Genomic DNA, 16,931 nt, shown 5'->3' on the forward strand with positions numbered 1-16,931 from the left:
GATCTTTCAAATATGCGGAAATCTTGGCCATTTCTGCAAAATACGACACCTTCAGTCTCCATTCATCCATAGTAGGTAGTACATCCTTCTTCCAATTTTGAGCAACCAATAATCTTGCTGCTGTTATACAATACAACATCAGATTCATTTCTTTAAAATCCAAATTTTCCATAATACCCAATAAAAATAATTGCGGTGTGAATTTTATCTTTTTCTTAAAAATCTGTTGGATGTTCCACCAGATCTTAATCCAAAAAGCCTTTACATCCCTACATGTCCACCAAATATGATAATAAGTTGCATCTAAATTACCACATCTCCAACATTTAGGCTGCAAATTAGGATACATGCAAGACAATTTTTGGGGATCTAAATGCCACCTATAAAACATTTTATAAAAATTTTCCCTTAAATTCTGTGCTTGAGTAAACTTCACATTTCTTACCCAAATTACTTCCCATGTGTCCAGCATGATTGGTTCTTGAATCTTTTGAACCCATTTAATCATACAATCTTTAACTAATTCTGTTTCAGAATCCAATTCTATTAAAACGCTATAGATTCTCCTGATATGAGCTCTACTTTGATCTTTAATCTGCTTTATCAAGTTTACATCCTCCAAAGTTAAACCAAGCTTTTGATCTATACGCCACATATCAACCAATTGACAATATGAGAACCAGGAATGGAGAATATTATCTCGTTTCAAATCTTCCAATAATTTAAATTGCCAGTCCTGTCCCCTTGAAGTAAGTAAATCCTTGTAGGCAATCCCCTCCAATTTAACTCCCCTTGTAATTCCTTGTATTGCATGTCCTGGAATTGCCCAAATTGGAATTTTAGAATTTAATTTATAATAATGCTTCTTCCAAACTCGCAAAAGTGCAGTTCTTAAAATATGAGTTTTAAAAACTTGATCAACTTTCTTATCAAAAAATAAATAAGCATGCCATCCATAAAATAAATCCCAACCTTTAAGAATCAATATATCTCTATTAGTTAAATTAATCCAGTCACTAATCCAAGTTAAAGCCACCGCATCATAATATAATTTTAAATTGGGGGCTTTAAGTCCCCCTCTTTCCCGTGCATCTTGCATAATTTTAAATTTAACCCTCGGCTTTTTGCCCTGCCAGATAAACCTATTGATACCTCTTTGCCACACCTCCAAATTTGAATCCTTTTTTAAAATAGGTATCATTTGAAACAAAAAAAGAAACTTAGGGAGAATGTTCATTTTAACCACTGAGATTCTCCCCAACAGTGATAGCTGTAACTTTTTCCATTCATCTAAACCCTTTTGAGTTTTTATCCATAACTTATCATAATTATTTTTATACAATTTAACATTAGAGGCAGTAATATAAACACCCAAATATTTCACCTTTTTCACTATTTCAAAACCAGTTAAATTAACTAGAATCTCTTTATCCTTCTTAGACATATTTTTAGATAATATTTTAGTCTTATTATTATTTACTTTAAATCCAGAAACTTTCCCATACTGAGTCAAAATCTGTATCAAATTTCTTGCTGAGTCAATTGGTTGAGATAAAGTAAAAACCAAGTCATCAGCAAAAGCTCTCAGCCTATAGTCATTCTTGTCTAGAGTTATTCCTTTTATAATCCATGATTCACGAATTTTGATTAATAAAATCTCCAATGTCAAAACAAATAGTAAAGGTGATAATGGACAACCTTGCCTTGTACCTTTCTCAATTTTAAATATGTCTGTCAATCCTCCATTTACTACAACTTGTGCTGATTGTAGTTGGTAAATAGCCTTAAGAGCTGACAAAAATCTATCTCCAAAATTCATTCTCTCCACAACTCGCAGTAAAAATTGCCAGTCCAGTTTGTCGAACGCCTTTTCAGCTTCCAAAAAGATAAAAGCCGCTGGAATTTGATTAGTGTTGTCCAAATATTCAAGGAAATTCACAATTTGTCTAACATTATACTTCATATATCTATTGATTATAAATCCAGACTGATCAACATGAATTATCTGCTTCAACACTTGCATTAATCTATTAGCTAGGATTTTTGTAAAAATCTTATAGTCTGTGTTCAATAAAGATATTGGCCTATAATTCTTAGGCTGAGTCAAGTCCTGGTCCTCCTTCGGTATAAGTGATATAAATGCACATCTCCACGATGGTGGTACCTCTGCTCCAGATAAGATACTATTGAAAAGATGTCTCAAAGGTTCTATCATTTCTTCTGATAACATTTTATAATATATTGCTGTTAACCCATCTGTACCAGGAGCTTTACCAACCTTTAATTGTTTAATTGCCTCTATAATCTCATCAGACACAATTGGACAGTTCATCACTTCTTGTTGTTCATCTGAAAGTCTAGGAAAATTTGCTTGCTGTAAATATCTGTCTATTTCAGAAAGTTGTATATTTTCAGAGGCATATAGTTTTGAAAAGTATTCCAAAAAGGCCTTTTTAATCAAATCTTGTTGAAAAACGTCTTTACCTTTATAGTTTATTTTCTCTATAATTCTTAATTTTTGTTTCTTATGTAATTGATAAGCCAACCATCTGCCAGGTTTATTTGCGTTGCAAAATGTATTGTGTTTCATATACCTCAAATTAACTGCAATCTGATCTGCCATTAACATATTAAATTGTTCCTTCAACATAGCAATAGAGACCTTTAAATTATTGTCCATTGGATTTAAAATAAGAGCTTTTTCTTTTATTTTAATCTCCTCCTCCAAGTCTCTACGTTTTTGTATCTGCTTTCACCTATACGCAGTATTCATTGAGCACCTCTCATATAAGAATGTCCTATACCATTGAAATGAGGTCAATGGTAGGTCAATGGTAGGTCCTATACCATTGACATAGAAGTGCCCATATTCATATTCAGCATAAAAAATCTCTTAAATGATCTTTAAGTTTCTGCAAATTACTCTCATGTCTTAATAAATTCTCATTTAATCTCCAAGTCCTTCTATTTCCTTCTTCATCCATCCACACAGGACTATGATCTGATAAGGTCCTAGAAAAAATCTTCACTTTCTTAACCCTAGAAAGTAAATCATTAGTTATTTAAAAAAAGGTCAATTCTAGAATGAGAATGATGTCTATCCGAAAAAAAAGTAAAGTCACTTTCTCCTATATTCCGGTCTCCCCAAATATCTCTTAATTCCAAATCCTCCTGCAATGCAAAAAAAGTTTTAGGCAATTTAACTTGAGTCAGCACTTTGGAAGATGTCTTTTTATCTTTCATAGGGTCTATAACACCATTCCAATCTCCCATCATAATAACGGATTTATAATCCAATTGAATTATCTTCATATAATATCCCATCTAAAAGGCATCTGCTGCATCTTTAACTCCTGAGCCAGGAGTCTTAATAGACAACCACTTAAATATGAGATAGCTGTGTACTTCAGCTGTCAGAAAAAACTAATGCAGTTCTAAGTTGCCTCAACAAAGGGATAGAATCAAGATCATGAGAAGTGTTAGTACCGCTTTATAATGACTTGTAAGACCACACTTGGAATATTGTATATAATTTTGGTTGCCACTATATAAAAAAAGATATTGAGAGTCTGGGAAGAGTGCAAAGAAGAGTAACAACGATGATTAGGGGGTTGGAGGCTAAAACATGAAGAACAGTTGCAGGAATTCATATGTTTAGTGAAAAGAAGATCTAAGGGTAACATAATTGCAGTGTTCCAATATCTGAGAAGCTACAAAAAAGAAGTGGGAATCAATTTACTTTCCAAGGCAAGACAAAAGCAATGGATGACACTAATCGAAGAGAGAAACAATCTAGAACTAAGGAGAAATTTCTTGACAGAAAAATTAACCAGTGGAACAGCTTGCCTTCAGAAGTTGTGGATGCTCCATCACTGGAGGCTTTTAAGAAGAAATTGGAGACTTCTGGTTCCGGATCGGGGCCCCTCTAGCTGTACAAAGAGACTCGTCTCCTCGTCGGCTAGCTTCCCTCCGCCGGTAAACCCTTATGTGGGTCGACAGTCACCCTGGAGGGTGCGACTTCTGTCGAAGAGGCTTTGCTCGGCTGCGGAGGAGCAGCGGCTCCTCCAGCTGTCCGAGCCATCTCTGAGGGCCGACGGAGAAGAAGATCGGCCAGTAAAATGGCCGATCATCTTGCCGCTCCAAACCGCAAGTCAAAGAACATCTAAGCTGTAAGAACCACCGTGGTGAATCCGGGTGAGGCTTTTTTTTCTGCTCCTCTCTTCACTTTATCTTGCTTTTTTTTTTTTTTTTGCCTGTAAGAGCCTTGTTGGAATTATTTCCCTGGCTTCAAAAAGCAGCTTCTACATACATGTTTAGGAAGAAAGGCATTGAACAAAATAATAGAATAAAATTTTAAAGACTATACTTTATTTTTATATGCTTTGGGGTAACAGAATTTTTTTTTGTTTTTTTTTCCTAAGAGCTGTACTATCATTTTATGCTGGAATATTATTTCTTTTTTCACATTATATTTTAAAAGAAAGAAAAAGGGGAAAATGGTGTCTGGAAAATATTTTTTTAATTCACTGAGGACATCTAGTGGCGAAAACCTAAGATTGCAGCTTCTCGTTATTCTTTGGAGATGGAATAGACTTGAACTTCAAATTATTTTTGAAGAGAAAAGATAAGCTATGCAGCTGTGAGAATTGTGGGGGTGGATACTGCTTAACTTTTATTAAATACAGCCTCCACAAGAAGAAAAAAGAGAGACTCTCTTTAATTACTATCAAAATGGAGAAAGCTCATCTACAATTAAACTGCAAACTTATATTGGAAAAGATTTATGAGGCTACTGCAGAAATATGTGCTACAATGAAAGAGTTTACTACAGAATTAAGATCCAGAAGTCTCACGTCAAACCTTCAAACTGATTTCCAGACTACATCTGACCATTCTATAAATCAAAACATATTAGAAGAGGAAACAACTGAAATAAAAGAGGAATTTATTTTATCTTATAAAAATTCCATCTATAACTTTGAGGATCAGAAGAATCAAAGATTGAGACTGGAAACTTTAAAGCAACGAAGCTTTGAGGATGAGAGAAATAGATGCCTAATGCAGAGGATGGGACTCCTATCGTTTCAAAGGGCACTACAAGCAAAGAGAGATCCACTGGCAGAAAGGGAAGCTTGGTTATGGAAACCTGCCTGGCACAGAAAAAAAGCCAGAATAAGACTGAAAAGAGAAATTTAAAATTGTGTAATGGATTAAAAGGCAATGTTGATGTATGGACAGTTTTAAGGATTAAGATTCAGAGTTAGAAGTAAGAAAAAAAATAGGAGGGTAATTATTAAAACAGATGTCTTAAATAGATTAAGAATACTTTTTGGAATAGATTTATTTTCATGAAAATTATTATGTATTGGAATGGAAAAAACGTTGGCTTTTTAGATTTGGATTGTTTCAATAATTAATTGAGTGTTTTAAATTAGTAAGATGATGATGTTTTTGTATGATAACTTAGATGTGATAAGGCATGATAATCAATTGGATGAAATTTGAATTTTGTTTAATGAATTGAAATGAGTTAAGGCTTAACATTATTTTGTTATGTTAAAGAGATTGATCGATTGATGGATTATATATGTATAGGGTAAATTAATATTTTATCTTAATTATGATATGTATTGTGTAGTGGAAGAAGAAATAAATGAGACTTGTGATAAAATGAGGGATATGAGAGATTAAGAATTATAATATATTTGAAAGGGATACCTGAATTGATAATTTGTTGATTTAAAGTTAAATTTGATTATGGTAATTGTAAACTTACAAAGTTTTAAAACAGGTTTAGCAGTTATAGAAATTTAAATTAGAAATGGAACATTTTAAATGTACTATGCTATTTGAGGGAAATAGAGAGCGGACATTGATTGTATTGAGTTGAGTTATTTATATATGGTTTTATTGTTGATTGTTTGATTACCCAAACACCACGGTGTGTCCTGAGTACTTTTGTTTAAGAATTAAAAAACCAATAAAATGTGTTTTAAAAAAAAAAGAAATTGGACAACCATTCATCTGAAATGGTATAAGGCAGGGGTGTCAAACTGCCAGCCCGCGGGCTGGACGCGTCATGCGGAAGCTGCGCCCACCCCATTGCCGGCAATGGCAAAACTCTCCCGATACATTGTGCGACGTCACATGACATTGCAAGTTTGACATGTCTGGTATAAGGTCTCCTGCTTGAAAAGAGGGTTGGACTAGAAAACCTCCAAGGTCCCTTCCAACTCTGTTATTTTGTTCTGTTCAAATAATATGTTGAGACTTTAAAAAGAGTACAGGGAAGAGTAACAGAGATGATTAGGGGACTGGAGGCTAAACCATACAGTGAACAGTTGGGAAAACTGGGAATGTCTAGTCTAATGAAGAGAAGAACTAGGGATGACATGATAGCAGTCCTCCAATATTTGAGGTGTTATTACAGAGAAAAGGGGATCAATGTATTCACCAAAGCACCTGTGGGCAGGAAAAGAAATAATGGATAGAAACTGATCAAGGAGAGGTCCAACCTAGAACTAAGGAGAAACTTCCTGACAGTAAGAACAATTAGTAGCGGAACAGTTTGCCTCCAGAAGTTGAGGATTCTCCATCCCTGGAGCTTTTAAGAAGATATTAGAGGGGTCCTTAGTGCTCTCTGAGTTTGCTTGTTTTCTTGCAGATGATTCATTACCCAAACTAGATAATGTCATCAATGCTAGTAAGAAGTTCAGTTTGCTGTCAGCTTTATATTCTGGTGGCTTTCCTGTCAGTGTTGCTGAGAGTGGTCTTAGAGATTTTTTGATTGGGCTGTTTGCTGTTGGCTTCTTTGGCAGTTTCTTTATTGGGGTATTATTTACTTGATTGTTGGTCTGATGTTAACCTTGGAGTTAATCTATGCAGATCTGGGTGCTGATTGTTGGTGGAGAGGTGCTTAGGTCTTTTTGCTCCTTTTGCATAGTCTGTAGATGTTGTAAATACCTATGTGTATACTGTATTGATGGCTGATTTGTAAGAGTGGTAGGCTTCTAGAAATTCCCTGGTGTTTTTGAATTTACTATAGCTTAGTCTAGGATAGTCACATTTTTCCAACTGAAACTATGGTTAAAGCTGTCTATATGTTGGGAATTAAAGAATTTTCATCATGTCTTCTGACTCCTGGTTGGTGTTCGTGGATGTGTTCTGCCAGTCTTCTGCCTGTTTATCTGTACATTGTATGTTATAGATCAGGGCTTTTCAACCTTTTCACAGACTGTACCACCTTTAGGACATGACAATATTCGAGCACCACCAGTGGCTTAGCAAGGTATCAAAAACTTAATGACCAAAAAAAACAACCCCCAAGAAAAAAGTGTACCCACTTACCACACTTTTAATGGGAAACTTGTGCCTGCCTCTCTGCCATTAACCTTCCACTCTTCCCTCCACAAAAGGCCACCAAAGCCCACATCCAATGGAGCCCCTCTGTCCCAAAACAAACAAAGATTTTCCTATCCCTCCTCAGCCTGATATCTAGGAACAAGGAAGCCCTCCCGTTNAGGAAGGAGAGGAGAAAAAAGAGGAAGAGGAGGAAGAAAAAAGGAGAAACAGGAAGGGAAGGTGAAGGAGGAGGAGAAAGAAGAAGAGGAGGAGATGAGGGAGAAGAAAGAGGAAGAGGAGAAAAAGAGGAAGAAGAAACAGAGGAGAAATAGAGGAGGGAGCAGGGGAGGAGGAGGAGGAGGAGGAGGAGGAGGAGGAAGAAAGTTTCTTTGAAATTACTAATCTGAATACTTGGCATTTCAATTAACCCATCTTGGCTTTTTTTAGCAAGCTAATCAGGGTCAGTGTTGGTCAGTGGTTGGACGGGGAACCACTTGGAGATCTCCAAGCTGTAGGCTGGATCAGCAAGTAGAAAAAGAAAAAGGAAAGGAAAGGAAAAGAAAACTAGACACTATTGAAGGTGTCTGCATTTAACACTTACTTGATTGTGGGGTCATAAGAAGGTGACAGATCTATCCTGCATTTTTTCCCTGGATATGATTATGAATGTGCACAAGAAAATTCAGAGGATATTGAAGCACTAACATTGCCATTACTGAGTGGCTCTCAAGTAAAGTAGGATATTCCTTGGATAGCATTGGTATATAGTTCTAAAAAGCAATGAAGTTTAAATCCAATCAAGTGTTAGAGATGACTATTGGTTCAGTTTTTCTAATTAATGGAATGGGATGGAATGTACTACCATGTAATATAATGATAAGGGTTAATTTGGGGGGCCTATCTCCTCAATATGTAAATGGAGAATAATTATTAACTATACTGAATATTAATTAAAGATAAATTAACTAACTCAACCTTTGCCTGAAAACACATGCTTGCTAAACACGCCGCTCGCTTGCTTGCCCTTCCCCCCAAAACACGCCACTCGCTCACTCACCCTTTCTCCGAAAACAGGCTGCTCGCTCACTGTTCCTCTGAAAACAGGCCACTCCCTCTGTCTCTCCTCACTGCTTTGGTAAGAAAAGCCTCTTCTCTTCTTGGTCGGCCCCTTTTATACCTTCTCTTCTCTCTGCCCTCCTCTTCCTTTTCTCTTCCGGGGGCACTGGAAGCTCCAATTGCTATGTCGCCATGTGCGCAGATCCTGGAGATTCTGCCAAGCTCTGCTCCTCCAGGTCTGTGCAGCTCTGCTTTAACTGGTTCCCTCCCCCACTACAATTAGCTAGGGCTCACGTACCACCAGCCAGGTGCTAAAGTACCACTGGTGGTACATGTACCACTGGTTGAAAAGCCCTGTTATAGATAACTCCTTTTTTTCTTCTGGGATTGTTGGGACTTTTGGTCTGTTTAGGATGTTTTGAAGGGTTTTAGTTGACTTGTGCGCTATGCTGATTCCATGTGGTTGTATTGGTCTGTTGGTTGTTTCTGAGATATGCTTGATGAATATCTTAATGAATACTAATTTTCATCAAGGTTTCAACTTCATATGTAAGGGCAGCCCCTTTTGATAAGCTTGCTATTGCTATGCTGATAACATTCAAGCAATAATTCATTGCAGGCAGATTATACCCTTTGTATATACTGTATATTCTTAAAGAAATTATAACATGCTAAATACAGGTAGTCCCTGAGTTACAATAGTAATTTGGATAATTTCCATCACTAAGCAATGCAATCATGAAGCATAACATCATGTGATTGCATTGCTTAGTGACTACAATCCCACCACAGATGGTACTATCGAGTGTGGGTAGATGGGTGCTGCAGGAAGATGGGTTGGCAGATGCATGGGCACCCACATAAAGTATGAGTAGATGGGTACTGTGGCTGGTGGAAAAGTGGTGGGATCAGGAGCAACTTGCACAATTGACTTGTAACAGCCTGCAGGTTTCCCCATTGTTTTTGGGAAGCTGTCAGGAAAGATTGCAAATGACAGTTACATGACTGTGGGATGCTACAACAATTGTAATTGCAAGCCAGTTGGCAAATATCCAAATCATGGTCATTTGACCACAGGGATGCTGCAATGGTCATAAATCACCCAGAGTTGCTGAAAGTAAGATGGGCTGCATACAAATTTAATAAATAAATAAATCTACTTCCTTCAGGGGCATGATAACTTTGAACAGTCATTGAACAAATGATCATACAGTAATAGAACTAGCTGTATTCCCAAATTTATGTGAAGCAATGATTTTATGTCAAAATTAGGATAAAATGTTTTGGTTTTACATGCAAAATGTTACCAATCTTTTCCTGATGGGAAGATTATTAGCCAGATTTCCTGGCTAAGATTATTCTAAAGATTATTCTAAAATTATAATCATGCAGGAGTTTGCCACAGTTTTCCAAAATTAGATCTGCATTTCAAATGGAACAGTCCAAAAGGATAGCTCTGAAAATATCTCATAACCTGCTACATTCCAGCGTCAACCTTAAAATAGATTGCAAAAGTGATCATTTTCCAATGGTTATATAATCTTTATTGTATGATCTATATGTTGAGTCCCTGCTTCAGCCTTGTTTAATGGCTAATTTTGGATTTTCTCACATACAATGAACTAATTAAATGGGTAAATCTGCCCCAGAGATGCTAAAATCTCTGCAATTTCATCATTTTGTCATGTATTGTTTGAGTGCAGGCCAATAATTATTCTTAATCATGTCCTCCATCAAATATTTACCTCAGCAAACAGAAGTTTGGTGCAAAGTGTTCTCTCTATAAAAATATCCTTGCACCAGAAGCAATTAAATTCAAATTCCTGAGCTCTCCACTCCAAATTCCTTGTTTTATCACAGATGTACTTCTCTAGTTAGAGCCTTGTTGAGGCCCACTTGAGATTCTACCAATCAAAGTACTAGCTTAAACACACCTATAAGATGAATCCTTAGTTCAGCTTATATTGATAAATTGATACAATTTGCCATGGAGGAAAAAAATAATCTTCAATCTAGTCTACTGTGGACTCACTCCCAAATCCCTATCTATATTGGATTGTAAAAAAAAAAACTTGGAATGAGCATAGAATTTCAATCACCTTGCACCACTGCTTATAACACGTTAATTTCACCATCCCCAAATACTCTTACTATATACTTCCATCCAGGGCTTTTTTTGTCATAGAACGCCCAGAATGGAGTTCCTGCACCTTTTTTGGATGGAACCTTGTAGGGTAGGCAAGGCGGGTTGTATGACGTGTGTGAGTTCTGGCACCTTTTTTTTTTTTTTTTTTAAACAAAGAAAGCACTACTTCCATCCTCATGCAGGAGGGAACTCAGACTGACATGCTTAAATATCTTCCATGATATTCTCAGAGATTCAAGAAATATCTTCTATCCAGAGTACATTCAGACACTGAATTTAGTATGCTCTTGTATGTACTTTTAAAATCCCCTATCTATCCTTTGAAGATGGAACTGATCTCTTGTCTAATCTCAAATTATCTAAATTGGTCCCATCAGGTAACAATATGCTTCCTTCTTTAATAACCAAGACTGAAAAGTCTGTAAGAAGGTAGTAGCCACATTCTGTATACTCAAAGGTAGGATAGCAATTTGATGATTGTTACCAGAATTAACTATTCTGCAATCTTTTGGAGATACATTGCTGAAGGCTCCAGGCACACTTTGTTTTATGGACAATTATACCCAATAAAAATGGGGTGTGTGTGTGTATTTTTATGAGTTATATCTGGCAGATTAGTCAGATGTTGGTTCCCTCACATATTAGATTTCTAAAGTATCTAAAATGGTTAATTAGCTGAAAGCAGGAAATAAACCATGAGGTTGACAATATATGCTGTATTCAATTTATTCTATCTACTAATCTGATGTGGATACTGAGGCTGATGTGCATACTGAGGCTTATTTCAGTGAAAGTAAACTTGGAAATTGGAAGACAGGTTTTGATACACTGTTAATTAAAATAGGGAAAATTTATAGTATTGCTAAAAGTCATCTGTTTATGTATTATATACTTGTTTTTCAGATTCTAATTATGGCGGAAAGATTCCAATTGTATGCTTTGTCCAAGGAGGAGGTAAAGAAACTCTGAAAGTAAGATATTTCCAGAGGCATTTATAGAAAAAGCTAATCTTTCAGCATTTGTAGTCCTTTTGATGATTTTTTCCCCATAAAATAATATAGCTTTTTTATATTTCAAATGTGGTTTCTATCTTTTTAAGTACATTTGTTTGTTTTGTAAATTGCACTTTAGTTTGGAAATCAACTCTTTACCATGCATTTCATAAATAGAGGGACCAAAAAACAAGCGGAATACAGCATCAGTTAGTGTCTATAGGGTATGAACCTGGAAACAGCACACTTTAACAAATAACTGACAACTGCTGCATCTGTGCACAATCTTTTGGAACTGAATCTAAAACACTCCACAGCCAGTGGTGGGATTCAGCTGGTTCACACTAGTTCAGCAGAACCAGTAGCTAATTTTTTGTTGCCCAGGCTTAGAACGGGCTTCCGGAAGCGGCATCTACATAGAGAACCAGTTGTTCACATATTTGAATCCCACTACTGTCCATAGCCATAAGGCAAAAGTAGTTTCCTTGCTACTTAGACCCTCTAGTGTTCTGCTAAGGGAACGTGCCTTAAGATATAATACAGAAAGTAACGGATCTCTGAGGATAGAGACTGACTTATACTAAGAAAGGTGATGAAATTAGAGTAATTCAAGGATTTCAGAACATACATTGAAATACATATAATGTAAACTAAATCTGTAACTATAACTGTAGTTACTATACTGGTAGTAGCTATGGACTAGAAGACTTCCAAAGACCTGTTTCCAAAGCTAGGTTTCTATGAAAGAATAAGCAATGTTAATATTACAGACTTGTGTGCTAACTGAAGATCAGAGACTGGTGTTTTTCTGCCTCTCAAATTTTATAAGTTAATCAGCTTTCTCTGATCCACTCTGTAATTTGTTTGCTATCAGGAGTGGTCAGAGAACAAAATTATATACAAAGGAAGACAATATGCCCATGTGGCATCCTTGCTATTCTCTGAGCTTAGTTGTTTGCTTACAGACATGTCATTATCTGACAAATATCATGGTTTCGATAGATGAGGCCAAGCAAAACAGAACTCCAAGGCTTGAGGTTTCCTCTGAGAACATGTTTATTGGATACAAAGTATTGGCATGGTCAAAAGTGAAACCAAGACTAAAATCTCTTCCCAAAAGCAACAGTAATACAAAGTTACAGACCCACCCCACTGTCTATGCAATCAACTACGTTCCCCAATAACACGTCCAGGTGGCCTTTCTAATACTAAAAATATCCTCCCCAGCTAAGGGAAACAGAAATGACCTTGGTTCCCAAGGGATTGGAAAATGTTTAGTCTAATAGAAAATGTCCCATTCCCCCCATCTTGTGGCAAACAGAAACAAGAAAAATGGCTTCAGCCATGTCCATTGCAAGGTTGACAGTTGGATCCCCTAAAGAGAAAACAAATCTTTCTGAGGATGTTTATTATAAAATCTCTTTATCAATCGATCAGCCTTAACATCTGCACTTTTCATCCAAGTGGCCTCTGACAATGGATATCCTCTCCATTGCATTAGATACTGCAATTTCCCCTTGTATAATCTAGAATCAAGGATTTGCTTAATTTCATAATGGTTTCCCCTCTGTATCAAAAGTGGACCACAGGCGTCCTTTGGAGTTGGCCTCAGTGAGGACTCCCTAAGAGGCTTTAACAAACTGCAATGGGAAACAGGATGAATTTTCCCTAACAAGCGAGGGAGTTTCAGCTCAAAAGTCACAAGGTTTATAACTCTGATTATAGGAAAAGGCCCAAGAAACCTTGGTCCCAACTTCTTACTGGGCAGCTTAAGTCTTATGTACTTAGTGGACAAATACACTTTTCCCCCAATGCAAAATGGCCTCTGAGTGGACCGCTTCTTATTGGCTTGTTCCTTGTAAGTCTTTGCAGCTTGTGTTAGAGTGTTTTTCGCATTAGCCCAAACAGTTTGCCAAGAAGCAACCCACTGATCAAAGGTTTGTGAGGCTGGTGGTTCCTGAGGACATTCAGGCATAGGAATGAACTCCTGACCAGTTGCTATTTTAAATGGAGTAAGTCCAGTACAACTGTGCACCATATTGTTATATGCTACTTCAGCAAAAGGCAGGAGGTCAGCCCAATTAGTCTGTTGATAATTAACATAACATCTGAAGTTTGCTCCACCATGGCGTTCGTATGTTCAGCCGATCCATTTGTGCTCAGATGAAAAGCTGACAAAAGTTCTTGAGTGGATCCAATTAGCTTGTGGAAATCTTTCTAAAACTTAGCAGTAAACTGTACCCCCTGTCTGATATAATTCTCTTTGGGGCACCATGTAGGTGGTATATATGTTTCAAAAACATTTTTGCTAATTTCTGCATGGACGGGAGCCCTGAGCAGGCTACAAAATGAGCTTGTTTGGAAAAAAGATCAATGATAGTCCATATTACTGTATTACGAAGGACTGGCTACTGGTTGCAGCAACCCAGGAGGTTTCCCGGGTTGTTTTTTCATGGCAGCGCAAACAGCTGGTGACTGCCACAGCTGGAGAGCATCGAGCTGCGGGATGTTTCTCTTGGATCCACCTCAGCCTGAAATCTGAGGTGCTAGGTTTCAAGTGGCGATCCAGCTTGATGTCTAGGGTTATGGCCATGTGGTACCACTCTCGGACCTTGGCAGAGACGCCTCAGTAGGTGCATGCCTGGAACAAATCTCAATCCAGACCTGCTCAGAAATGGTGAATCAGCGAGCCACTGTCTGAGCCTGCCAGCCACTTTCCTGAATTCACAAACATACCCCTTAGCTGGCTTCCATCTCTGCTTCAGGTCATGGATGTCCTTCTCAACTTGCAGGGCTTGGGAGTCATCCTCAAACCTGGCTCTCAGCTCACTCATGAATAAATTGATGTCCCACAACTGAGGGGCTTGTTCACCATGTAGGGTGGTCACCCACTCGGTGGCTTCCCTTTCGAGGTTCACCACCACCATATCAATCATCTCGGCCGCATTGAGGTAGGCGCGAGTGTGGTGGTTCAGGTGGGCCCAGACCTAGTTCACAAAGAATGACAGCTTTTCAGGGTCTCCATCAAAAGTAGATTTGATCAGAGGTGGCTCTAAGGGCCGTGGTCCCCAATATGTCTGTTGTATGTCTGGTCTTAAGTGTTGAAGTTGTAGGGGAGCCATGTCTGGAAGCCCTCTGGGCTGAGCTCCCAGGCTTGCAGGATGCCGATCCCTATTGGGTGTACATTGCTGCATAGGGCTCAAAGCCAAGGCTGGTCAGGGCAGAGGTGAAGCAGCACGAGCCATCATGATGGGGCTTGGGCTTTGCTGAGGAGGGGGGGAGCATAGGAGACCTCCCATGTTTTCTTCCCCCAGAGATCACCCAGTGGGTGACAGGTTCCACTTCTCCAACCTCCAGCTGGTTGAACTTTTCTCTCAGTCTCTCCACGGAATGGCTGTGGATGGCCATCAGGTACTTCCATTCACCCGAGTCATCCCAGCCAGCAGGTCATTTCATTGTTCTTATCACAGGAAATCACAGGTTGCATGATGACAGCAGAGGGAATTCTGCCTTAGCAGCTTTAGAGGTGCTCTGTCTCTGTGAGGTGATCTCAGATGATTAAGCTCCCCTAAAGTTAAGGCTCCCTCCAACTGTTCCAGACCTTCCAATGAGGCCATCTGAATCTTCGGCCATGCACCTGCAGCCAAGGCTCCTCTCTCCACCTGAGTGGTAGCCTGTGTTCCAGTGGCCGATGCCGCTCTAAGGCCTGAAGATACATCTCCTCTCTTCTCCATCTCAAATTCTTCCCTGAGTCTTCATGATTCTCATACAGGTGTTAGGTAGGTGACTGGGACTCAGGACCCTAATTAATGATTAAGGGTTTAATGTCATGGTTCCGATAGATGAGGCCAAACAAAACAGAACTCTGAGGCTTGAGGTTTCCTCTGAGAATATGTTTATTGGATACAAAGTATCAGCATGGTCAAAAGTGAAATCAAGACTAAAATCCTCTCTGAAAAGCAACAGTAATACAAAGTTACAGACCCACTCCACTGACTATGCAATCAACTACGTTCCCCAATAACACATCCAGGTGGCCTTTCTAATACAAAAAATATCCTCCCCAGCTGAGGAAAACAGGAATGACCTTGCTTCCCATGGGATTGGAAAATGTTTAGTCTAATAGAAAACATCTCATTTCCTCCTCCCCCCCCCATCTTCTGGCAACTGGAAACAAGGAAAATGGCTTCGGCCAGGTCCATTCAAGGTTGACAACTAACATCAATGAAGTAACATCTTCATTGCTAGGAGGGAATGTGTCAAACCTGCCACAACTTAAACCTCTAAATAGAAATGATCTTTGGCTCCATTTGTTGAGAAAGGTATAGTTTTATTATAAATGAAGTGTATTGCACTAATGCATAGCCAGAACTGAGAATCACTAAGTTCAATTTTTCCCTCCCTTAGCTACCACCCATTGCACAGCCCTCCCAGTCCCCTTCCCCCCCCAACCAGTCAGGTTCAGACAGGATGTTTTTGTAATAGTCAGTTCAAGCCAGGGATGGTATGTAGCTGGTATGCTAGGTAACTTTGAAGTAGTATCTCAAAGAGATATAGCACTTACTTTCGTTTTCCCCCTTGCCTTCCTTCCTCCCCATAGTTCATGTCAGTCTGTCACTGAATAGTAGTGAAGCACAAGCAAGCATTAAGGTGGCAGCTGACGGAGTGGATTTGTTCTCTGTTTATATTCAGTTAGCTTGTCCTGACAGTGTTGATGGTGGGGAGGGAGGTTTTTTCTCCTTTTAGCTCCTTGATTAAAAAATGTTTTCTGCTTGATTGTCTGGTGTTGGTTGCTGGAGAGGATGTGCCCTGTTCTTTTTATTTTTTTCTTAATTTTTTTATTGTCTCTTTTGTCAAGCCCTCCCTTACTTTGATCACACATATGGCATATTCTCATAATACCCAATATGTCAAACCCTAAAGGTATTTGGATGCAAAGCTTATGCATTTATTTCTAAGAAAAAAGGAACAAATTAGATTGCAGGACCCAGTTAGGAATAATGCTAGGCTATAGGGTTTTGGATTAAAAGCTGGAAAAGTAAACACATGCAATGTTATTGTTGTCATAAAGAAGAAATAATAATACATGATTAACAAATATTTACATACTAGTATAAATCAACCAAATTTTATTAATTTGCCAGATAACTGAACAAAGAAATCAAACCAAGTTGGGAATAATAAGCTGTATAGGATTACTGCAGAATAACTACTCTACACCTCAACTGTGAATAGACCTCTTAGCCAATTCAGCTGGATTGCTAAAAAAAAAATTCAGTGAGCTAATACAGGGCTTTTCAACCTTTTCACAGACTGTACCACCTTTAGGACATGACAATATTCGAGTACCACCAGTGGCTTAGCAAGGTATCAAAAACTTAATGACCAAAAAAAAA

The 16,931-nt window shown here is 38.2% G+C and overlaps 1 protein-coding gene across 1 annotated transcript in view; it reads left to right on the forward strand.

The window, feature by feature from the left end:
- TRPM8 (transient receptor potential cation channel subfamily M member 8) overlaps positions 1-16,931 on the forward strand; it is a 275,582-nt gene that overhangs the window by 77,289 nt on the left and 181,362 nt on the right. Inside the window, exon 6 of the mRNA XM_015824215.1 lies at positions 11,447-11,514. Coding sequence (XP_015679701.1) covers positions 11,447-11,514 — 68 coding nt within the window. The remainder of the gene's footprint in view (positions 1-11,446; positions 11,515-16,931) is intronic.

This window comes from Protobothrops mucrosquamatus, unplaced genomic scaffold (genome assembly GCF_001527695.2).
Source record: "Protobothrops mucrosquamatus isolate PMUCROS unplaced genomic scaffold, P.Mucros_1.0 scaffold2160, whole genome shotgun sequence".
NCBI classification, from domain to species: domain Eukaryota; kingdom Metazoa; phylum Chordata; class Lepidosauria; order Squamata; family Viperidae; genus Protobothrops; species Protobothrops mucrosquamatus.